Genomic DNA, 25,490 nt, shown 5'->3' with positions numbered 1-25,490 from the left:
ATTTGCTCTAGTACAGTTCAACTGTTTTACTTTTGGCAAACAGGGATGAATACACAATCCCACATCAGCACCAGTAACAGGAGTGGTTTAAACCCAGGCAGCAGCCAAGCCCCACACAGCTGCTTGCTCACTGCCCCACCAGTAGGACTGGAGAGAGAATTGGAAGTGTGAAAGAGAGAAAACTGAGATAAAGACATTGTAATAGGGAAAGCAAAAGCTGCACACACAAGTAAAGCAAAACAAGGAATGAATTCACTGGTTCCCATGGGCAGGCAGGTGTTTGGCCATCACATGGGTCCCACCATCACTCCAAATACCAACCCCTTCCTCCTTCTTCCCCTGGTTTGATATCCTGAGCATGATGTCATATAGTCTGGAATATCCCTGTGGTCAGTTTGGGCCACCTGTCCTGGCTGTGTCTCCCCCCAACCTCCTCCCCCAACTTCCTCGCCATCAGAAAAAGCCTTGGTTCTGTGTAAGCCCTGCTTAGCATTAATAAAAACATCTCTATTATCATCATTGTTCAGCACAAATCCAAAACACAGACCTATACAGCCACTGTGAATAAAATTAATTCTACCCCAGCCAAAACCAGGACAAGGGGTTAGGGTTTGCTAAGCTCAGCAGCTATGAGACTGGAATACACTTTTCATCCCTGCATGAGTACTGGCTATTGCTTCTACCTCTGAAACAGAGGCATCTCTCTCCTTAACTTTATTTGCTCCAAAACAGTTGAAAAATCAATTTATGAATGTTAAATATATGTAAGGCCAGCTTTTGTTGTGGCTGTCCTGCAAGTAATCTGTTGAAGAAATGCTGGGACTGAGCTCAAAGCAAAAATGCTATTGGCTGGACCGTGCCTTTGGCCTCATGCAGAGGCCACATAACCTCAGTAAACCTGCAAAGCTATCTAAACTCTGTTAGGCCTGTCTTTGGACACCAGCACTGTCCTCAGCCAGCTGGACACCAAATTCACAAATCTACTCCAGGCTGCTCTTCTACTTATGTTAAAATTTGAAACCACTTTTAAATGAGAAATCCAGATTCTCAGGGGTTTTGTATCTTTTTTCCTCCTCAAAAAAAACAGAACAGGAAAAGGTGTGTGTAGAGGACTGTTCATAACTCAAAATTTTGCTTTTTCTATATATTGGAATTTGTGTAAATGGCTTCTGCCATATTTGCCAAAACTTTGCACAAGTTTTATGAGTTGCAACAATGATATAGTAAAGTCTGACAGGAGGAAAGCCTTCCTCCTGCCTTCACTGTACAGAGTATTTCCAATCACCATAAACTTAAATCACAACTCTATGTCATTGAGTAGTCCCTGTTGGCCAGAAACGGACAGTATTCAGCAAGTTTTTACAACAGTTTACCTCTGGGATGCAAACTGACAGTAAAGTTTAGTAACAGTTTCATATCATTGAGCAGTCATTTGAGAAGCTGATTTGATGGAAGGAAAGCTGAAAAGCAAGGGAAGGCAGAGACTCACCAGTTTGACCCTCTGCCCAGGGGTGGCACTGATTTCCCACGTGCACTCCTTCCTGCTGGGATACTTGTCAGGCCAGTTGGGACTCGTGATGATGCCATTGGGACTGTGGATCTTCTGTTCACACTCAGCTGTGCCAATAGGGATAGCATCAGTTAGTCTGGGGGTCAGCATTCAGAACTAGTCCAAAAAGTACTATTTTTTGTCAGGGCAGCCGCTAAGTGGAAAGGATCTTAAGGAAGACAGGTAAGCATGCTTTTCAGAGTGCTCAGGAATGTGCTTCCCCTCAGGCATGTGCTTTAGAGCATTAACCCAGCATCTTTCTTTGTGGATTGTTGTGAAACATACGCTGTTGTTTACAATGGATGGCTTTTTTTCAGAAAAAGCCTTATACAGGAATAAACATAAGATAAATATTTAAAGTTAATGAAGTAGTTTCCCATTCCCCCCATCCTACATATAACTAAGTGTGTAAATCCATACGAAAATCTCACTAGTACAACTTCAAAAGAAATTTCTCAAACAATTTATTTTATTCTCTTCTTGGTAATTTTTACTGCAGCTACAGAGCAATCAATTTGACTTGTAAACCACAGTTTCTAGGTAAACATATACACAATGTGAGAACAGCTAAGACTAAACTGTGAGTATGTACAAAGAACATCTTAATCACTGACTTTGCAACTAAACCATTAGCACCCAGAACTAAAAGAAGGTATTTGTGTATTTACTTTTAACAATCTCAATTTGCTTTCTAAATATCAGAGAATTATTTGAAAAAACTTTTAGAGTAGGCAAATAGCATTCCAAAACCAGTAAAAATGCAAATGATTCACTAAGGGCATATCTTTATTCTCAGATTAAATCCATGCTAGAAAACACTGAGACATTACAGCAGCTCTCATGATATTGCACACTTGAGGTTCATTTGCAGAGAATTTAAATTCTACTTAAGTCCCAAAGCCTATTGTTTTCTTGAAGGTAGCCACCCCTCAAGAGAGAGCCAAGTGGAAGAAAGATGCATAGGGCTCTGACTGGAACTTAGATTGTCTAAATATGTTGCCTAAAACAAACCCAGAAAGAGTAGATATGGTTTCAGCCTGGCTGTGAGGAAACTAACTGCTACTGATAGTGGCTAATCATAACTTTACCAGGCTTCTCTCCAGAAACCCTACCCCTGTGTTTAATACAGCCTTAGATGAATACTTCAGCAGAGCTTTAAATATTCTACACTTCACAGAATTATTGAAAGTAGCACTCTGTGCCAATGATCCCAAGTTTTCCAAACTTCATTCCTGTGGACAAATGCTGGGGATGGAGGGGATGGGAAAAGGGAGAGACGCCCAAATGTCTAAAATCCCATTACCAAGAACTCTTTTTTCCTTTCATTTGTTTGAAAGGAGAGCTGCAAAAAGCTTTCTGCAAGACAGTTGTGTAACCAACCACTCCACTGCCTTCCTGCTCACCTTCCTTGCAGTCATGTTTATTTTCGTGTAGCACAAACCCGTTCCGGCACTGGCAGACGTAGCTTCCTACTGTGTTGATGCACTCGTGCTGGCAGCCACCGTTGTCCTTCGAGCACTCATCCTTGTCTACAAAATACACAACAAGCTCGGGTGAGCACACCTGAGCTCCCAGCAGACCTTGCTACCAAGAGGAGCACAGAGCCTAAGGCCAGAGCAGGATAAGTTACAGCACAGTCATTCTTCCCAGTAAGGCACTTTTGTGATGCCTTGGTTTAGGTCACTCTTTGCTCAGCCTGCAGCCTTGCACTGTGGCCCAAAGAGTCTGTCTCATCTTTCTAGGAATTGAGCATTAGTTCCTAAGGGAGAAGAACACTAGTAAAACAAATAAGCTAGAACAAAGGAGGTAAGAGATTTACCAGCTTTTTTTTCTTTCAAGTGGTCTAGCTGGTAAAAGTTTCATAAATATCCAGTCTTAGTAAATAATGGTAGTGTAGTTTATGGACAACACAAATTATTCTAGCTTTGTGCAAAGTCCATAATTTAACAGTGCTATCTTGATAGCAACACCTAGATCAAAAAAAGACTTCAATTTCTACACATTAAACATGTAAGAAGAGAAAGATTTCACAAAGTTTTCTAATAAGTTGGGCTTTTTTTCCCAGCAGAGGGACAGTGTGCTTTATTTTTAATGAATCTGGACATTATAGACCATCACAAAAAGAAAAACATTTCATTGAAAGAAAAAAAAAAGAATTTGGCATTAGTTAGTTCAAGAGCTACAATGTAGCACGCAGCTCTGTTTATTAACATATAATCCTTCAAAAGAGCTTTTAGTGTGTTAGAAATAAAGCAGAGAGTAGTGGAGGAAATATGACCTGCATTAAACAGCTACAAATTCATTGCATGGAAAAAAGCCAAACTAGATTAACAGGCTGTCATTGTAGCAAGAGGCCTCTGCTGCCACACTTCTATGTCATTCAGCTGTTCTTGCTTTAGGTGAGGCTGGTCCCTTTAAAAGAGGCAGACTGCTCCTGACATGTATATACACATACATGCATATATGTGTGCACATGTATATAACTATAAATGTACACACACACATATGTATACATTCTTAGATATAAAAATATATGTATATATATGTGTGTGTGTGTTTATGTACATACATAAACAAACACATATTAAACCTCCCCTGTATTTTACTAAATGTGCCATTTCAACATGCAAAAGAAAGGAGGAAAAAGAGCAAAGGAATTTTGGTCATCCCAGAGGTCTGGTTTTTGTGGGTTGGAATGCAGACCATTTACCCCCTTCAGTCTTATTTACCTTGGAAAGCAATAGTTAACATTATCTCCAAACAAGGCAATGTGATATTTCACACTTCAGCAGGTACAGCAAAAATTTCTATAGACTGAAAGCCACCATGGATAATTTAAGTCTCTTTTCATTGTCTTACTCATGCATTTTTTCCCTGCCCTTACTGATGCACAACAAAGGAAGTTTGCATGGCAATTGCATTCAGGTCATCTTCCTCTGCCAAAATATATTCAGCACTGGACCTGTTGACTTGCAGGTCTTTCCATAAAAATCAGCTTCTACTTATTATACAAGATGATAATGTGCATTTATAGGTAAATTCTGCAAGTCAAACCCAAGTATTCACTGCATTTTGCACTGTAACTCTCAAATCTGTTTGCACTGAAAGTTTTTGGAAGCTTTCTGCTAATGTGAACAGATCTGAAGGTTAAGAAACAATTGAAAACATAGGTACCTCTTGGAACTATACATTCAAAGAGATACTACTTGTCATTTTGATGATGAAAGGAAGCACAGAAGTTTCACAATACACTATTTATGCACCTTGCAAAGTGAGTCCCTAACTGAGGTAGCAAATCTATGCAATTCCAAACCAAAGTAATAATTTTGCAAAAACAAGCACTATCATAAATTAATTCCACGTTGCAAGTGAAGAACAGTAGCAAGCAACTGAGAAATTAGAACTATTATGAACAAAAGTCTTCAATAATTCCCTCCTAAGCACTAGTTTGTAATTTTCCCTCAGAATAAGAAAATTAAAGGAAGGCAAGCTCAAAATGCATTCAAGTTAGGCTTTCAAGTACAGAGTAGGTACACAAATTCTAAATAAATAAAAGTCCTGTTCATTTTCATCATCCACCAAACTCTATGAAAACACTGAAAAGTATATGAATATTGGATATTCTTATATTCTGTAAAATCATCTCTTAAGAGAAAAGTGCATAAGCAAATGGTCCCATGTTGGATGTCCTCAGAAATAAAATAATGGACAGAAGGTAGAAAGGAGAAATTTTGAAACACATTTGAACTATAATAATTACTTGTACATAGTTAATCAAGGATGCAACTGTTGAACAAGCCTTCCTCACACTTCATAATTGAGAACAGACTTTCTGTCAAATTGATTGCCCAGTTTAAAAATTTGTGAAGAAAAAAAAAAAAAAACAATTAGTCTGTATTAGTTACAAGAACAAATGTTTTGCCATATAAAAACAAAGCCATTTGTTATGCTGACAGATGGAAAAAAGTACCCCCAATTTTAAACAGATACTTTCTTTCTTCTCTCATTTCAGTACTTCAGAAGAAGGAAAGATCCATTCTCAAGAAAATAATAGATTGAATCATTCTGAGGACAAACGGTCGTACCTCTGAGACCCTCAAAGGCCACCAGTCTGTGAGTAATACGTACTCGCCTGAAGGGACCTGTACCAAGTCCTTGCAAGATTCAAAAACAAAAATTTTCTCTTTGCAGACAGCTTTCTTGTCTGTGGAAAAAAATGTACCAGAATGGCACCAGAGATGAGTTTTTGTTGCAGGCTAGAAACATTCTAGCTTTCTCTTTTTCAACTGCTCAATGAGTCACCACCCAAGAAAAGATGTCCCAACAAATCTCATTTCTACATTATATCAAAACTCATGTATATTTTGAATGTTTATACAAAGAATCAATCATGTTTATTTAAAACACTGAAGTCTGAAACTTATGATAAATGGAAGCAGTTTAATGACAAACTATGACTAATCCTTAGGTCATTTTTTCAGAAAGATCACAGAAAATAAAAGGCTATTTAAATATATATTATATATTTTATATATAAAATTTATTTATAAATTTATATTATATATACTATTGTTATCTTTTTGAAATAATTTAACACTTTCTTCTAGTCTTACAGACCCAGTAGTGGGTGCTGAATCCTGCAGGGACTTACTCCTAGGTCTTGGTCTTCTAACACAAGTGGGAGACAGAGGAAGATAGATGGAAAACAGAGGGAGAAGAATAAAAAAACTAATTATTGGAACTTTTTTCTTTAGAAGCCTAATATCCAATTCCAATAAGTTTTAATAAAAGCTTTTTAAAAATAATATATAGTCACCCCCTAGTTTCCTCTCTTTATTGGAGAAACTTGATTATAAATCTATAATAGAGTCTCTGTAGTTCAGCTAGATCCCTGCAGAGACTCCTAACTGAGCTTTCTTCAGAACTGTCCCATCAAATGTAAATGTCACAGATAGCTGAAAAAAAAAAATTCTCACTTTCCAGTAGCACCTGTCTGGCTGTTAACGCTATTTTACAGCCAAAAATATAATTACATGTTGTCTTGTATCAACATAAATACCTTCCTAATGCCGGTCATCTGTTGCCCTATGTCACTGTTTGCTTTCACAGTTTATCACAGCAGGTTTCAACCACCCAAAAACTGCTTTCTGTCGTCTGAGCTGGAGCTGGGCCATGCTTTCTCATCTCTGGCTGTGGTGCAGAATTCACCACCAAAAGAGTTGCTGAAGAAAAGAGTAGTTCTTTGGCTATGCTTGAGAAACATTTTTCAGTTCCTAATCCTCACACTAATTTAACTTATCCACCTTTCTCTCTTGCTGAGCATTGCACATGCCTTTACTGGTGAATATAGTGCAAGATGCAGTGTTTTACTCATTACATTTTTTTCATTATTTATGTCTTTAAATGCTTACACATCCATTGTGATTCAATTAATAAAATTGGTAAATGCGTGCAATCAAGTGTCAAAGTATTTCTACCCAGATATCATTCTAAAATTATTGTATTCTAAAAAACAATATACATATAAACAGGCAAAAAATCCCCAGCATTTCATCAGCTGAAAAATTATGTAATCAACTCCCAAAAGTCAAAATACTTGAAGTCTCAAATCTGTTCTTCATTGACAGATTAGTAGCATATTATGCCCATATTAAGGAATTCAGAGATAAGAAAGTAGCAGTGTTTTCTGACAGTCCTAAGATGTCTGATTAATTATTTGGAGGTATATTCTTTTTAGATACTTTAAGTTCAGAAATTTGATTTTTCTCAAGCATTACAAAATTTGTTTTAATCAGAAAACTGTCAAACAGGGAAAGCCAGATGACATAGAAGAATGGAATCTGCTAGAAATTAGAACAAATGGAAGATAGTTGAGAAAGAATAAAAGTAAAATACTCATATTATATTCAGATATTTGAACTCATATGAAATGCTGGCAGGAATGCATTATGAAGCACTCAGTAAATTTACATACTTACAGATTCAAAGGCTTTTTATAGCAAACTATATTTTTTTAAGGGATTAGATATATACTATATCTAGGACACATCACACATTTCTATTAATTAAAAACCACATTAGTTCAAACTTATCCCTGACTAAAGAATTTATTCTGTGATCTATGGCATCATAAACATTTCTTTTTGCAATTACCTTGTGAGGGAAAGATAAGGACATTTCATTCAGAACTGAAATATACAAGGGAAACAACTTCTGAAGAATTACAACATGGTGCTTTGTAATCCATGACCTTTAGTCTAGTCTTTCTCCAAGGTACAGCATTGGTGGAACCCACTCATTTAAAGTCACTTGAGCAAAATAAATAAATAAATAAATATGTGAAGATGAACTATTACTTTAACGAAAACCAAAATTTAACTGACTACAGATGTATAAATGATCAGGATGTCTAGGAAACACAATTTCTGAACCGTGGAGCTTATATAAATTACTACACTATTACTGCCAGTCTTATCTGAAATATCTGTAAGATCTTAAAAAGATTTAACAAACTTCATTTGCAGTCTTTAGACCTTGAACATGTCAATATATAGTCCTGTAAAAGTCAATGCAACAGTTCCTGCTGGCACAACTAGACCAATACAAAATGACAAGTTGTGTGCTTCTAGAAGGAAGCTCTGTTGGATGCAAATATATATTTACTACAAATAACGAGCAAACCTTGAATGCTTCTTGCTAAATAATAAATTTAAAAGTAAAGAGTGTTACTATGGGTAAAGATGGATCTTTGGAACATTATGACCAAAGGAATGTGATTACTAGGAAAGAGTTATACTTAAAAGAGATAAAATGTTTGTTATGTCTTTGTATGGGACAAAATACCTCTTTCCATCTTTCATTGTTGCTTAATAAAAGCATCAAAACAGTAATAATAAGAAAATACTGAAAGTCTAAACTGTTGGTATATAAATATCTTGGTAGATATTTTTTCACTTTCCAAACCACATCCCTTACATATTATACAGATTCTTATTAGCATATTTATACATATTATAATCATTAGCTATTAGCAGTAACCAATTAAATACAATTTCATTTCAGTTTTGATAAAATATTTTAAGCAAATAATAGCTAATAATGGTAGCATACTTTACTACATGGTAAGTGCAATCAGGATTCTCCAGATTCAGATTTTTCATTGCTATTAAAAATCTGGGGCACAATTCAACTCCCAAATTCTTCTGTTTGACATCTGGTTTAGGGAGGTGGGCAGATGGGACTGGTGTTTTTTGTTATTTTACACAAGGTAAGTTACCTATCCCTATGTATGTGTGTAAATACACAGGGAAAACACAAAGCAAACTTTTGCAACAAACACCAAGTGGTCTCCTGCCAGAGCTAGATTTCTATATTCCACTCTCAGTGGGTAATTGCAGAGGCCACTGTTGAACAAATATTTCCTCACATCTGAAGCTTCACTCATGTGTAACTTTATTCAACAGTATAAGTCCTCATATGATATAAACCTCCACTGCTCTGATCTCCCTCAGTAAATTACACTCATAAATAAAAAGACACAGGTTTTTTTCTGCAAGATCAAGCTCTTAAACCCTGTTCTTCTGCAAAACATTAAGAAGTGCAAAGTTTGGCACAGATGTAGCCATAATGTTAAACAAATGTTGTACCACAAAGTGGTAATTTCCCAACAAATGGAATATATTAAGAGACTTGAGTGGAAAAAAATACAAGAGTACACAGTGTGCAATTCATATCACTTTACAACTGGGATTTGAAAAAAATAGCAACAAAACTTGGGATAAAAGAAATCTAATAAAAATGTAAAAATACAGTAAATTTTCTTTTGTCCTCTGTATCTCACAAAGTTTTCTTGCTTCTGCTGTTATTTAAGTACATAAAGATATGTTCCGTATATTTTCTACAGACATTACAATTCTGAATGGTATTTTAAGACAGGAGCGTGGTTTATGTTTATGCAAATAAAACTATTTCAAAGCTACCAGGAAAACCATGAGCAAAGAAACCACTCATTTTCATACCAAAGTCGTGGTCACTCTACCTAGCCAGTGAACACCTAGAGACACTTACAGGTACACAAGGGTACTGTTCCATACCTGAGAAGAAGTGTGCCTTGAAGCCTTTTTTTGAGACAGTGTTGTCAGACCGGAACTCAATGCGCATGTTGTTGTACTGAGAGGTGATGACTTCAGGCACTTCTGTACCGCAGAATTTACCGTGGAGCTTGGAATCAGAAGAAAGGCCACTGCGAATCTCCACGTAATCGTACTTGCAAACCTGACAAAAGAAAGAAAGAAAAAATATTTGGCTAATCAAAATAAAAGCATGAAGCTGTTTACAAATGCCAGAATTCTGATTGGTATATACATTGCTGCTGAATAATAAATGACTAATATCCTTCTTCACTGCCTCCCAATTCTGAAAGCATTTGTAAATTCTTACATTTGTTGATTATAGGTAAGCATGCTTTAAGGTCACTAACACATAGCTATACTATGAATTATGTTCCAACTCATATTTTTATAGATGCTGACCTGTGTTTAATATCTAAATTTCAAGATGCTTAGAAGCATTTCCACTTTATTTAAAAAGCCAATATTCCACTGACAGTAAACTAAAATCTAGAAATGTTCATCTAAAAATTATACCTATCTTTGTGCTATAAACCACATACCCCAAACCCACAAACGTTCTACTGCATGCATCTCAAAGATTTTTTTAAAATATTAATTTTCACCTATAAACTTATGAGGTAAGTTTTCATCATTACATATTTAAGACATATTCATTTATTTCCAAATATGTAACTTTCCACTATTAAAACCATGCAACTCTCACCAACAGTAGCATAGCTATAATTTGGAACAGGATTCATGCCATTTTCATTAAAAGGTTAAAAATAAAGTCATGCAATAAAAAAGCCTTATGCAAGGCCTAGTTCTAATGATAATACTTTCAATGCATAATCCCTTGGTCAACTTAAAGCCATCCAGCCAAAAACTTCTAAGCTTCTTAGGCTCAACTATCAATCGTTTAATCAAAAATGTACCAGTTGTCTGCAATTAATAGCTTAAACGAGAACATTGGCCAGCAGGATTCATACAGAGCTCATATTGATCCATTAAATCCAAGCTGTATCTGAAAAATTGCAATTTCTAGTCAAAAAAAGTGTCAGGGGACCTGGAAGGGAACAACAGAAAAGGATGTTTTGGCCTTTGTTGTTCTCTCTCTATGAAAAGTTGTCATAATTTCCATTTGGTTTTAATATAATACACTGAAGATGTAGATAAAACTTTTATTGTTACAGGAAGGATTTTCACATGTGGAAGAGTTGAAAATTGACTAATTCAGTTGAAACTCTTTCTGTACAGTATAGAGAACACAAAGATTCATAAAACTTGAGTTATTGCCACATGTTCATCTATACTAACTGTAAGACATATTTCTGATAGTGCATGTGATTTTCAAATATAGCTCACTACATTGATAAATCCCAATAATTCCAGCAATATTATAGTGGTGAGTTTTTATGGTTGCCTAGGTTTAGATCAGAAATCAAATATAATTTCAGATAGATCTAACATCCTTCCTACTACACTGCACTGAAAAAAAATTACAAGTTAAACTGCACAATGTGAATGTAAAATATTAATTGGTAATAGTGTAAAAGACATATTAAACTTGGTCGTAAATGGAGGACCTACAGCAAATAAAATAAATTTACAAAGAAATCCTCTGATAACAAATGAAAAAAAGAGTACTTGATAAATGTGTACATTTAACGTCTGCACTTATACAATATATCAGAATTTTCCAGATATTATATGTTTCTTCTGATTTTCACAGGATCTATCCTCAGTGCTACTATTTAACAGTATGAAGCCAAGATTTAGTAGCACATGAGATGATCAAACGCCAGTTCTGATCGTTGAAACACATTTAGAATTTTTCTGTCTGCTTATGTTGAATGTCTTTTATGACCTTAGAGAAGTGATTTAACTTCATTACATGCCAGATGTTTTCCTTGCAAATCTTGCCCATGTACCAAGAAAGCACAAGAAAAAGGTTTTTATTACTTGTTCAAATGGTAATTAAATTTTAATTCCTTGGGACTTTTAAGCTTTTATTACTTCTCTTGCACTTCTAGTCATAATGATTACAGGACATGAATGCAACGTATATATCATTGAAAATCAGAATTTCATGGACTTGAGAACCCACTCCAAAAATTATAGGGGAATAAAAATCTGACATTGCTGCCTCTGAAAATAATATTGAGGTATTTTGGAGGAGGCATGGCTGGTTTGGTTCTTAGTTACAAATCAAACTCCGGCTTTTGTCCCTTCCAATACCTCTGCCCAAAAGGCAGGCCATCTTTATACTACATTGCTACAAATTTATTTAGAAATAAATAGAAATGTCAGAAGTAACATCCTGGGATTTGTGTTCTTAATGCCATGTAAAGAATGTGCATATAAACTCAGTGGTTACAGCATGTTATGACTGGAGTGTGATGAGAGAATTCAATGATATGAGAGAGAATTGCCTACAAAGCAGAACAAAAGCTGAAAAGGATGTTGAAACCCACATTGTAGTGCTTCTCATCCAAAAAGCACTGCAACACCCACTTTGTTTAAAGCTGTAAGAGGCATCCTTTAGCACATGGAGGGCTGTGCCCTGTTCCTCCTCCCACCTGGGCACAAGATCCCCCATGCCTCTGGGGGTTGCCCAGCTCAAAAACTGCTGCTGTTCTATTGGGAGTTATTTCTGGTACTGCTCATTTCAAAGTATTCCCCCAGTAAGATACTTGTGATTTAAATGCTCCCTCACTCCATCACTAACCACAGCTTATGTGTATTCTTTGTAGTCAGTCTGTAAAGATGATTTGGTTTCTCCAGATTTTCTTCTCTTGAATTCTTTCCAATATGCTTCAGCCCCATTTGCTCTGTTTTATTTTGTTGATAAAAAAGTCAGCTGAGACTCAGCAGAGAACTTTTTTTTTTTAAATTTCTTGTAATACATATACATTTAGATGATAGGTAAAAGAGAGCTATTCTTTCCATGTTTGTTTTGAAGGAATCCAGAAACAGTCCCAAAACGAAAACAAGAATATCCATGCTTATTGTCAGCATATGAAAGGTCAGCAAGGGTTCTATAAGACAGTATCTATTTTCAAATGCTTGTGAAACCACTTAGAGTATAACAGATTGTGCAGCTCTTTGTTCATGGTTACTTACTTCATTCCCTTCTAACTCAAAAAACTCAAACTTCATTGAAATTCGGTATTGCGTTGGGGCAACCACCTGCCACACGCAGTTTTTGTTTGGAGGATACTCTTTTGGCCACCCTGGTGTGGTTATAGTCCCATTTAACTTTGTCAGGAGTCCTCCACAAGCAGCTGTAAAATTAAAAGAGAACATCATTTCTTGACTGACAGTGTGTTTTACTATAAACAGAAGCACACGGAGAAGAATCAGTCCTCTCATTACTTATATGCTGCAATGCCCAGACAGACTAATCAGAATCTTGCTTTATCATGCTTGGTGCAAACAAAGGGAAAGAGACAGCCTCTATCTTGAACAGCTTACAGGTTTGTGGGCCAAGATAAGTTTCAGGACTACACAAGGCGTTATCATATTCATTCTTTTCCCCTCCCTCCAGAGACTCTGGTTATTCTCTAACAGCCTTTCCCATGCAAGTCCTCTGACCTCACTGCCCTCCCCAAGACCTTGACCACCCCTCTTCTGACAGAGGGATTTTTAAGATGTGCTTCTCTCCTTGATTATTGATGGAGAATCAGCCCTACCTGTCCCCACACTGTATATACCTCCCATAGCCTACTAGATAGGGGAACTTCTTTGGAAGAGCAGTTACGTACACTTCAGTCACAATTACTTTTGCTGAATCATGGATGTTCAATTAAAAGAGAAAATGCCTCTTATTTCCAAGTATACGCCAAATAATCACCTCCATAAAACAGAAAAATACTGTGCTGCGTTCTTGAATGCAGTTCAACTAGCAAAGGATAAACTCATTAATCTTTTCCATCTGTGCAATTTCTTTTTTTTTTTAAGGAAAGTAAAGGGATTTAGAGAAGCTCTCAATCACACTCTGCTACATTGATAACCATTACAGCACTGTGACAGCACTGGAAATCATCCACAAATCTCTTTCCAAAGAGCTGAAGGAGAGAGCTCTACTCAACTGCTCTCTGCTAACACTGAATGCTTTAAAAACTGGCTATTGCAGTCTAGCCGATGATCTCACATACTGCATCTACTCCATCTAACACAGCTGGGAGAATTCACCAGTTACTATGTCAAGGCTCATTTTGTCAACTCCAACACACATCAGTGTTTCTCCTGGTCCCTAGTTTTCCATGCAGCACACTTCTTGGTATACATATAAAAGTAATCTGATGGGAATGGGTGGACTAAGACCCTGGGTCACACCTCAGCGTATCAAAAAAGACCAGACATAAGTTTAGAGACTGCACCCAGATGACACAAGCTGTCCCCTCAAATGATCCAATCTGGGTCAGAGAAACTACTGCCAGATTTCAATTGCTGCTTCTGAACATTGCTCTATTGATCTTTGAGGCAAGGGTGGGAAATGTGGAAATAGTGAAAAAACAAAATCTTGACCCTTTCTAATATGCTGCCATTGGTAGAGACTTGGATTAGAAGATCATAAAGTAAATTTCTGTGCATGTCAACACTGCAGTGAAGTATAAGGCAAAGTTTCTGACTACAGGCTTCTACTCATATGTGAATTAATACAGCAAGCTCACCTCTCAGAGGCCCAAACTTACACAGTAATTTTGATTAAGCAGTTCCAAGTACTATCTAAGTACAGTGAGTGCCACCTCAACTGTAACAAACACATACACTTCTAGGGATAGCTCAGGGTTTTTGCTCTACACTGCACGGCAGCGCTTAGAGTGACTTCTTTTGACAGAGTTGCTTTACTGTTTGAGTGCCAGCAGCGTATCTCTTTTCTATTTTTCAGAGGCAGAGAGAAGAGTCTTCTGAAAGACTTCTCTAATATTCTGACTTGAGTCAGCAAGCAGACAAAGCTCAATTCCTTATGTAAATTTGGGCTGATCATCAAAAAGCCCAGAGATCAAACCTCTGTCTTCATGGCCCCTCCTTTGATTAAACTCATTTTCTTATTGTCTACCTGTGCAGACATCCAAATAAATTGTTTTTCCAATGTTCTCTTTACTAAAGGTTGGGGAGGGAGGAAAAACAACCAAAAAAACCCCAACCAACTTCATGAGACCCACAATCTAACATGCCTTTAATCTAGGACTTGCACAAGCTCACACAAACATACAACAAACAAAAAAACCCAAACCAGTCCCACAGATCCAAAACCAAAATAACAAGAAAGAATTGCAAAGAAACTAGGCAAAACTACTCCAAACTGTGAATAATAATGAATTAAAGCCAGGAAATTAGGAAAAAGAGAGACCAGTGAATTGCATGAGAAGAAAACCAGGACTCCAAGCACCCCAATTTTCAAAATCCATTCACTAGTCATACAGATGAGCTAAGAATAAATTTGTGCTATCCTTTGGTTTATGGGTGTCTATGAATAAAAATCAAACAATAGTTGGTGCGTAATGATCAAGAGCTTATGGTTCTTTCCTTTGATATGAAATATTCCTAGAATGCAAAATCTTATCTCAGTTCAGTACTATATTTACACAGACTTCTGTTTATCTCTTTCTTTTTTCTCCAAATGATTATGTGAACATGCTTTGCTCAGCCTGAAAAGTAAGAAAAGCCCACAGTGTGACTAGGAGAGGGGAGGATTCCTCTGAGCTTCGAGCTAAAATAGAGGACCTTGCTCTTCAAGACCTGCCAGCTTCCCAGGCACATCCCAGTCAGAGGTGGTCAGAGGGCTTGTTAAACACTCTGATTCTGAGAAACTCTGCTGGTAATTGTCCCCTTGAGAGACTTTGCTTTAGTGAGTATGAATAGTGTAACAAGTGCTATGAAGTCCTACTTTGCACCATTCCTGATTGACAAACAGCAAAATCTGCAAAATTAAATTGCTGACAGACAGAGGACAAACATGGCTCTGGCATCACTACTAAAAGGACAGCACTGGTTTTCTGGGTTGGATTCCAGAGATCTCATGCTGCTCAGACAGAGCCTAAGAAATGTGTAGCATTTCAGTCAGGCCATGGCACTCCGAGAGCTTTAAGAGCCTATAAGACACCAGTACACTGTACCTTCACAACTCTTCTTGTCAGGACCAAGTTCATAGCCAGGGTCGCAGGCGCACTGGTAACTGCCCAGGGTATTTACACAGCGCTGCTCACAGCCACCATTGTCAGGTTTGGCACATTCATCTTCCTCTGCCAAGACAGGCAAGAATGCAAAAATATGTTAAATAATAACCTTCCTCAGCTGTAACTTCTGGATCAATAGTAACCCAGAAAGCTGTATGCATGCCATTATAAGATGCACTACATAAACCACTGTGGTTGCTGACTAGAGGATTTTCAAACGCTAAGGAGACCTGCAATGGAGAAAATAAAAATCTTTCCTTTGTGGAGTGTGGTTTTGTTTTTGGTTGTGTTTTTTTTTTTATTTATTTTATTTTAACAATATCCACTAACAGCTGCAGAACTAATTTATAAGCACTTTTTGTGCAGCATACAGTAATTCAGGCAGCTATAATCTAAAGATTGTACTAAGTATTGAAGGAAACATTGAAAATCCACAGTAGGGTCACTTGAAGGGCACTTTATCTCCCTCAGAATCAATCTGTACATTATCCTGAATTCATACTCAAAAACAGATTAACAGAATCCTCAAATCCTAGGTTTTTATTCTACTGATATTAAAAAGAACAAGATGAATCAGGGCTGGGGGAGGGAAAGGAATTGTGTGTTCTCTCTACTAACTCTGAAATATACCCATGAGATTCATTACTGAAATATTCTTCAGATGCTGGAATATTGTTTTCTTACACCAGGACAAGTAATTTCTCAGGGAAAAAAATAAGAGCTCCTACTCTCATGCCTATAGCCTTCAAAGTTATAATTGTCTACAATGAAAGCTATCAGTTACAATTAGAAAAGCCATGGTTTCTTTAAAAAAGAGCAAAAGGTTTTCCTCGTGGCATGACCTGTATTCCAGGTGTCATCATGGCCACAACACTGCCAGTGGCTTTAACTGTGCCACCGGCAGCACCGTGTGCAAATCACAAACTTTCCATGCATCAAATGCTTCAGGCATTCATGCAACTGTATTTCACCCTCCTTCTCCCCAAAAAACACGCATAGCTGAAGGAAAACTATAAGGTTATTGCTCAATATGATTTTTGATGTGATTTTTTTGGTTTTCTTCCCTCCTTACAGAGAGTAATAAATTGATAAAGAAGACTAATCCAGAAAACAGATTAGAAAAAAACTGACAAGACTTAGGCAAAGAAAAGAAAAAAAAACTTGAAAAGGAAAAAAAAAAGCCATTTGCAATTACACTGTTTATATTTGATAACACAATGTAAAAAAATGTGCCATTTTAAAAAAATTAGATATGTTTCAGAACTAAGTTGATTAACTGAACCTGAAGACAGTAGAAAGTTGTGCTGAATATGTTCATTCTTTGGACACATTTTACTAGGAGATTCAAAAATCTCTGTTGTTTTGTTTTGAATAAATTGTATGCCCAGGAAAAATTATTCTATTCAGTCTAGTAGTAAAAAAAGATTGAGAAATATTTTTCATGGCCCTTCATAATTTTCTAGTCCAAGAAGAAGTGATAAGCTGTTCATAACTCCCAAAATACGTTTTAACACTTACCTTTAAAAAAGTTAGCTGCAAACCCTGCTTTGTTAACAGTTCCATCAGAAACAAACTTCATCCACAGGGTATTAGAGGTAGATCTAATGTCTTCTGGCTTGTCATATCCACAAAAGTGACCAATCAAAGGACTGTTCTCATTTGTTCCATCTCGGATTTCCAAGTAGTCATATGCACAGTTGTCATGTCTTTCAATCTGTAAAACATAATTTTCAAAATGACCTACCTGAACTTGACACTTGATACATCAGTCAGATAATAAAAAGAATTTAAATTTTTCAAAGTTCAGGTCTCTGTTTAGGGTTCCAGCAGCAGAAAGATGAATGAACATCACTGAATGGATTTTAACTATACTTGTTTTCTACACAAAAAAAAAAAATAAAAATAAAGAAAGAAATGTTACTAAGGACACAACAACCTAACTGGGAAAAAACTAAAAAAGACATGCTCACCTCTAAGCTTTCTAGTGTTCTGTTAACTTCTATTCTCATCTCAAGTCCTCTTTTCTCATGTACACTCAACTAAAGAAGATTAATGGCTCAGTAACTAAACAGGTCAGAAATATTCACCATTTTAGCATATTAAAAAGCTCAATTTTCAACAATATGATAAGATTTTTAGAATCTCCCTTGATCCTCAAGGCAGAGCAAAATTTTGCATTTGTCACTGTTCACAGATGTTGCAGGATAAAGGTAAAAAATTGTGGTGCATAAGGAATTTGATGCATCTGAAAAATTAGATCCAAACACATCTAAAATGATCAGCTCTTAAGTAGTCTTAAGACTACTTAAAAATTAGTTTATTAAAAAAAAAAATTATTTTTGTCCTCTGTCAGAACAGAGAACAAAAATAAACTAATTTTTCTGCGGCTGATGGGTCCAGTTTCTCTTGCACAATTCCTGATTTCAGGTGTCCTCTTTTGATTTTCTGGGCCTATGAGTGAATCTTCATTGTACTGAAACCAGACCAACTGAAAAGTTCCCTTTCCATTTAAACTTTCTGCTGGATGACATTCAAACACAGACTAATATGAGTGAGTGGGCATGTTTGCATGTCTGCTTGAGTAGTGAGGCTTGTGCTTTTTACATAATGGTATTTGCAGAGTTGATCAGAATGGGAATTGCACCAGAGAGGAAAGCAGTAGCAGCCCAAATATGACCTTGTCCAAAAGCTAGTTAATTTATGATACCTGTCTCTATTGAGAGTGTGTCCTTCTCAACAGAATTAAAAACCCGCTTGAGCTGGGTCATTTTACTGCTGGAATACTTCACATCGCTCAGTCTTATTTATAAAAGAATTAACTAGATCCAAGTATTCAAAAATAATTCCTAAAAGAACACTCTTGTTCAAGGACCTGGCTGAATTGGGAGAGGCAAGTTTAGGGATGGAGAGGATGGGGAGGGTGACAGGATCACAGTCAGGTAGAAGGGTTGGAGAAAGCCTCAAATCTAATTCAGCATATCCACGTTCCATTAAATCAATAAAGAAGTCTAAACTAAACCCAGAAAAATCTACATTTGATCTCCAGAGAGTTTTTCTTGCACCAAAACTTCACAGTAAGCAGAAGTATCAACTGGTTCTCTGCTCTACTTGTGCATGACGACCAACGTGAAGCTCAGGAATCACCACAGACTAAGGAGCTTCCACTTAGCACATTAAGATTTCTGATATAGAAGGGAAAACTGGGGGGAAGGAACTATTTGATTTTGTGCCATTTTAGTGGCATGAAAATATGGCACTTACACACATTTCTCTGTCTTCTTTCCAACTTCCCAGTTCTCCAGACATTAACATTCATAATTTTCTCCCACCCACTCCTCAGTCACAAACCATATTGCCATTTACTGCAACTGTCTAGATTTTTGGTCAGGAATTGCTTTGGGACAGTTTGGGAATGAGTGAGGAAAGCCAGGAAGATTTGGGATGCAACCACCTATTGCTGATTTTAGTGGCAATTGTATACAACTAATGCAGTGCATGAGCACTGGTAAGTTTTTGACAATACCAATTCCAAATTTTCATTCATCTAAAGAATAAATTAATGACATCATATTCCAATTTGAAAAAAAAAAAAATCTGCCTTGTTATCTCAGTAAAAATCAAGAGATGAACTGGTACAAAGCTCACCAATATCAGTGAAAGAATTGTGCATTTTCCCCACACATCTGTGGTCATTTCAGTACTCAAGACATTTAATTAACATCAGTTTTTTCCATGTTTCCATTTTTTATGGGCAATATGGAAATTATGATTATCCACCAGCCCAGTGTGGCTCTGAGTTACATGCGCCAAATTTCCATTTAGGTGAATTAGTAATTTCTTTTCTGAGGATCACGTTATTTTGGGCAGAAGAGAACAGCTAAAATACATTTAATTTAGGGGTAAGTTTCTAAACTTTCTATGTCTATAAGAATCAACCAACTTGCAAAGTGCTATTGAGTCAAAAAAACCCATTTGAAACATGGCTGTTCTACCATATCCACTAATATTTAGTTCACTACTAGTGCAAGTGATGCCAGTACTATCAATATTAAGGGATTAAAGTGTTACACCTATATGTTACCTAACAGATAAGGATTGTGGTTTTGAGAAATAACTGGTACTTGGTAATCAATGAAAAAAAAAAATTATAAAATGTGGAGTTTTTCTCTGAACCTTAGTTTTTAAGATTACCTGGTACTATCATCTGGGAACACTACCATACAAAGGTCTATCACACTTGCAATAGTCTCTTATTCCTCCTGTATTTTCTGTCTTTCTTATTCTTCCTACTTCCTATTTGTTCATTGAGGAAAACCTCTTCCAGTTAATGAAAGGACCCCTGGTGAGTTTGGCTGTAACAGGACTGGTCCCATAAGTCTTGTTTACTGGAGCACTAAAATGTCACAAGATATTTACATTATATTACATGTTGATGAAAAGAAAGATGCAGAATATTAGTAATTTTTAAAAAGAAATCATATCTAAATTTTTTTTACAGAAAAGTGCATTTCCTATAGGAAACTGAAGGATAACCTCAGCTCCTGAAGGCCTTGGAGGAAACCTAGAATTTAAATGGCATCAGAGAACTAAGTTGAGAAAATGTCAGAAAAATTACTAAAACAGGCACAGAAGAGCAGGAAAACACTAGGAAATCTCCCAGAGAAATGGCAAACCAGAGACATTCTCTACATCCCTACTCAAAAAAGAAAAGGCCTCATAGATACTTTCAAGTTTAGAAAAACAACAACAAATCAACCAAACAAAAAAACCCACAGAAATACCGACATAAAAACAAACAAATACACATCCAGAGTACCTTTGTCTTATAGCACTCTTCCAACAGAAAAAAATGAAAAATAAAAGAAAAAAAATGGAGAGATAAGGATATGAAGAGCAAATCTGGGAGTAATTCTCTTGCAGTAAAAATCTTTATTTGTTGCCATTGTTAATTTTTTTCACAACATCAAACTGCAATACAGGTAAACATATCTGCCTCGGGTTTTAGACATCAGTCATAAAAGGTGGAATACATGCCTAGTAAAATCAGAAGTTCAGATAAATTTTATTCCCTGATTTATGTAAAAATGATTTAAATTATTGCTATCTGCACAGAGTTTAACAAGGTCACTCAAACGAGGAAGATTAATATGAATCTGCTCTACAAACCCTTGGGATTTTTTAAGCTGGTGAGACTGTGTGCCAAAAAAAGGTCTTAAATAAAAAAGCAAATAAACTTAGGAAAAAAACCTTCTAATTTTCAAAGAACAATATTATAAAGGTGACTGTAACAATGAAAAAGATGGAGTTCCCAGTCCCAACATCTCTACTTTCACACAGACAGTGGAAATTATAGCAGCCAAATAAGAAAGTGTAATCCTGCACTCAGTGGAAAATGTGTTGCCCACAGCAGGCAAAACAAGATGACTCATTGATACAGTTTGAAATTCTCAGTTTCCCTAGTGCTTTCATTTCAGAATGGAGGTTATTTATACAGTTTTTTTTCCTAGTATTACATAGGGATAATGAGAATTCCTCTTACTTAACTGTACCTTTCAGAAGACAGAGAAGTAATTTTCTCACAAACACACTGCAATAACTCTCTGGCCTGACATTTACTTTTTTCTATCTCAGCTGGCACCAAGAACAGTGATTTTTAAGCAACTTTTTGTTTTACTGGGCAGTGCACCAAAGATTCAGTCCAGAGAGGGACTCCATACCAAAAACCAGAACACCTACCTTCAAGAGCTGGGAGCAGAAATACAAATCAGTGGTGAAGGTCCAGGCACTGCAGAGCAGTTCCCAAAGTAACTCCCATCCTCAGCAGGGAGCCCAGTGGGTGAGCCAGTAAGAGATGCCACAAAGACAGATATAGCAGTCTTGTGCCTGTCTGGGGTGTCTAATTTGGTGCTCAAGGGCATCTTGCCACTGTGGAATTACAGCTCAGACTCTCCCTGGAGAAGTATTTCAAGTCCCTACTGTTGGAATTTTTTTTTTCTTTCCATAACATATGAAGTATAAGCCCCAACTTGAGACTGTCCTCTGACTACATTTCTGCTCAATTTCCTCTTTCTTCTTATGAGGTGTTAGTCCACATGTCTCACCTCTAGAGAGTGCCATAATACTAAACAGTCTGGAGGAAAAACTGGACATTTCTTCCGGAGGCATTAATCTCTTGTCTACTAAAACGTTCTCTTGTTTGTTGGTCCTTTGGTTCTGGTTATTTCCTGAATGGTGAGGCATAAGCATGCCATCTTCACACTCGTAAATAGTCCCTAACTTGGTGATTAGAAAAAGTTCCTGAAAGATAGGGAGAGATGTTTGATTCTCCCAGTAATGATACTGAACTGCGGTCAGTTCAAGCACATGCAGACCACTGCTGATCAACTGCATCCAAACCAAATATTGCAGCGAATCTCTTTTGCAGAGAAATAGGACCATTTCCTTTGTCATCACGTTAATAAATGCTGAGCACCAATGGCAGACTAGAAAAGCTCCATATCTAGTCAGTAAATTATATAAAAGGTACTCAAAACATTAATTTTCAACAGGTCTTAAATAAAGAGACTAACACACTATGGTAAGTGAACTTGAGCCAGATCATGCAGCTCAGAAGACCAGGGGAAGCTGATCTTGTCTGCATTAGAACTGACATTAATTCAGGATTTAAAAAAACGAGAAATTAAGTAGAATCTATGAAAATATTAAAACTTTGATATTTTACATTCATAATTGCTGATAAATTCCCAGTCCCTTAGTGTCTCATACTCAAATCTTTCTACCAGTCACTGCAAAAATGTGCCATAACCCTGAAGTTTGTCTGCAAGACTAAAGCGTCAGGTTGGAAATTACAGCTCTGTTTCCTATACCTGTATTAAGATCTATGTACAACATAAAGGCAAAAATTCTAGATTTTTAAAAAACATTCTTCATGCCCTTATTGCTGAAGTATATTCAAATAAAACAAATTAACTCAAAGTATACTGCTAAATTTATCCACGGAGTTCAAGGTGGTGTATTGTGTAGGAATAAAACAGACATTAAATACCACTTTTTATTTTTATGTAATAGTCTACCACAGTTTAAAAATGCTATACACAGTGTGATGTATACTAAAAACATACACCTATGACGACTTACCACATCTCTTTTCTTTCCTCACTAAATATAGGTTTTTGATCTGAATATCAGTTTTATGTTTGTTTCCTTTTCAAAGCAGAAGCCAAAGAAACAGTGGTTTTTTCTCCAGTCACACATTCATTTTTGACAATAAGATTTAGCAAAAATCAAAGGTCCTGGTTATTTAACAGAATATTGATGTAACCTTGCTGAGCTATATTATGCACTTGGTAAAATGTGACTATCTTCAGTAATTTTAATATTCTAATTCAAATATTAGAGATAACATAAAAAACCTATCATTTTGATAATTTCTGGGGAAGAGAAACTTTCATAGATTATGGAGTTAATTATTCATAGGGAACTCTTAAATTCATTCACAGGTTTAATAAATATTTCTTTAAATTTCACTATCACTCAGCCACTAGATGCTTGTCTGAGATTAGTTAAAAGGCTTTACCTCAAATGCTTGAAAGGTTAATCCTACATTGTAGTTTTCTGACACTGTTATTTTCCACACACATTCCTTCATTGGTCTGTAGTCATCAGGATAATTGGGAGACTGGATCTGGCCTTCATTTTTGTGGATTTCACCTCCACAAATAGCTGATAAAAGCATAACATTTTACTGTCAATAATGACATTTTCTATAATTTCCCCATGCCCAAAGTGACATTATATGCTCCCATTTTCAAAACTAATAATAAAATTGTTCTGGACAATACTTAAACCAAGAATAAATTATTGAAAACACAATTGATTTAAACCATTATATGTACTTTAGCTAGCAAATATAACTTAGCATTTCTAATAGCTCTAAACATGTCTACAGTGTTGAGGATGAATTTGTAATTATGGATAATCTGAATCTATACATTTTACAGAATATATTTAAAGGGTCAAAATAATTAAATTTTTGTTCACCCTTGAAGTATACTTCATAAACATTCTTAATTGATATTTACTAACCTTTAGAAAGAGACAAATGAAAGCAAAATCTCATATTTTATAATGATCTATGCATTTTAACCAGCAGTTTATCACTTCAAGCTTCCATTCAGTTTGAAGAAACAGCTAATATAAATTAAAAAATATTTTCATGAAAAGTACAGGTTCTATTTTAAACAGGTGAGTGTTGACTTGCTAATACACCCAATGTGCATGGGTGCCTTTGTTAACTATTCCCAGAGTATATGGAAAATATAAGACAGATTTTTCTGAAGGATCAACAGAAAGTACACACAGAAATCTTTGCAAACACTAAGCACAAGAACATGCATACTTAGTAAATAAAGACCGGTAAAAATCTTTATGATTATTATCAGTGATTTCCCCTGAAAAAGAGCTCAGCTGAAATTCAGTCATGGGAGGAGTTTCAAAATGCCCTGTCTAGTAATTTAGCACCTACTATCTCTTGGTGATAAAATACTGATTTCATATGTTAGTTTTGGTGGGGATGATTAATTTTAAAAGGTATCTGGTTAATATTATTTTTTCCCAATAACCAAATTATTTTTAATGCTATAAGAGGCTTACCTTCATAAACTGCTGCAAAACCCTTCCCAACCCAGTTGCTGCTGCTGCGGAACTCAATCCACATCCTGCTGTCGGTGGATGTGAGCACTTCTGGCAGTTTGTCACCACAAAACCTGCCTAAAAACATGCAACCAGTAACTGCATTTTCTGCCGCCTCTGAAGCCAAATGCTGCAAACATTTATACAAGTGTTTAACATTATAGGCAGAAGTAGCAGAACCAAGTCAGTGGAACTATTCATACGCTTATGGTTAAGCACATCTGTTTCTGCAGATCAGGACCTAACACACAAAGATTTTATTATAAAGCTTTCAGAACTTTTTATTGCAGTCAGGCTCACAAGTCTAAGCATAAAACCTTAGGGGAATTAATGAAAAAAAATATTGTTAGAGGTTGTTTATGTACATACAAACGCATGCATTTTGGAAGGGGAAAGTGAGTACTAATCTTAAGAAGGGAACAAATGCAGGTCACAGTAATACAGCTCATTGTGTCTAAGGGCCAAAGAGATTTAAAAAGCAACATCTAAGTGACCTATTCTACATTACCCTCTTAAAGTCTGCCTAGATAGGTAAAGCTTCTGTTTTTCTAGTTGATAGAGAACACAAGAAGGGGATAATTACTGTCTGGTCTTAACTGTTTCCTCTTTATTTACTGCTCAAGGCCAAAAAAATAGGTATTCCTCTTAGAGAGCTGTCCTCTGTATCTGGGCAGTAGCATTATGGGAGGTGAAATCTTCCCACCAACCTTCTAAATTAAAAAAGGATGACTGCATTGCAACCCAGGCTTAAGTCTCTATTGCTTTGCATTTCTCTGGTCTGCAAGAGCAGGGAAGGACACACAAGGAACAAAGAGAAGTGATCTGTCCCAAATCTTAAAGGTACAAGCACAGAGCTCATAAGAACAGCTCTACAGCAGGTGCATGTTCTCATCACATGACCTATGAATTTCCCATCATATGCTCTACAGATTTGTCTGTAAACTTCCTCCCTAT

General features: G+C 36.3%; 1 protein-coding gene across 25 annotated transcripts in view; it reads right to left on the bottom strand.

The window, feature by feature from the left end:
- TLL1 (tolloid like 1) overlaps positions 1-25,490 on the bottom strand; it is a 129,462-nt gene that overhangs the window by 12,243 nt on the left and 91,729 nt on the right. For 24 of the 25 annotated variants that reach the window (XM_064417620.1, XM_064417613.1, XM_064417611.1 and 21 more), the window contains 8 exons: positions 24,498-24,614; positions 23,422-23,567; positions 17,364-17,559; positions 15,786-15,911; positions 12,784-12,944; positions 9,643-9,823; positions 2,953-3,078; positions 1,490-1,617 (listed from right to left, as the gene is read on the bottom strand). In XM_064417620.1, coding sequence (XP_064273690.1) covers positions 1,490-1,617; positions 2,953-3,078; positions 9,643-9,823; positions 12,784-12,944; positions 15,786-15,911; positions 17,364-17,559; positions 23,422-23,567; positions 24,498-24,614 — 1,181 coding nt within the window. Of the gene's footprint in view, positions 1-1,489; positions 1,618-2,952; positions 3,079-9,642; positions 9,824-12,783; positions 12,945-15,785; positions 15,912-17,363; positions 17,560-21,580; positions 22,143-23,421; positions 23,568-24,497; positions 24,615-25,490 lie in introns of those variants that run through there. The other variant, XM_064417637.1, reaches the window with a different exon arrangement.

Source organism: Passer domesticus, chromosome 4, assembly GCF_036417665.1.
Source record: "Passer domesticus isolate bPasDom1 chromosome 4, bPasDom1.hap1, whole genome shotgun sequence".
Classification (NCBI taxonomy): domain Eukaryota; kingdom Metazoa; phylum Chordata; class Aves; order Passeriformes; family Passeridae; genus Passer; species Passer domesticus.
This window is presented reverse-complemented; position numbering and strand designations above follow the sequence as displayed.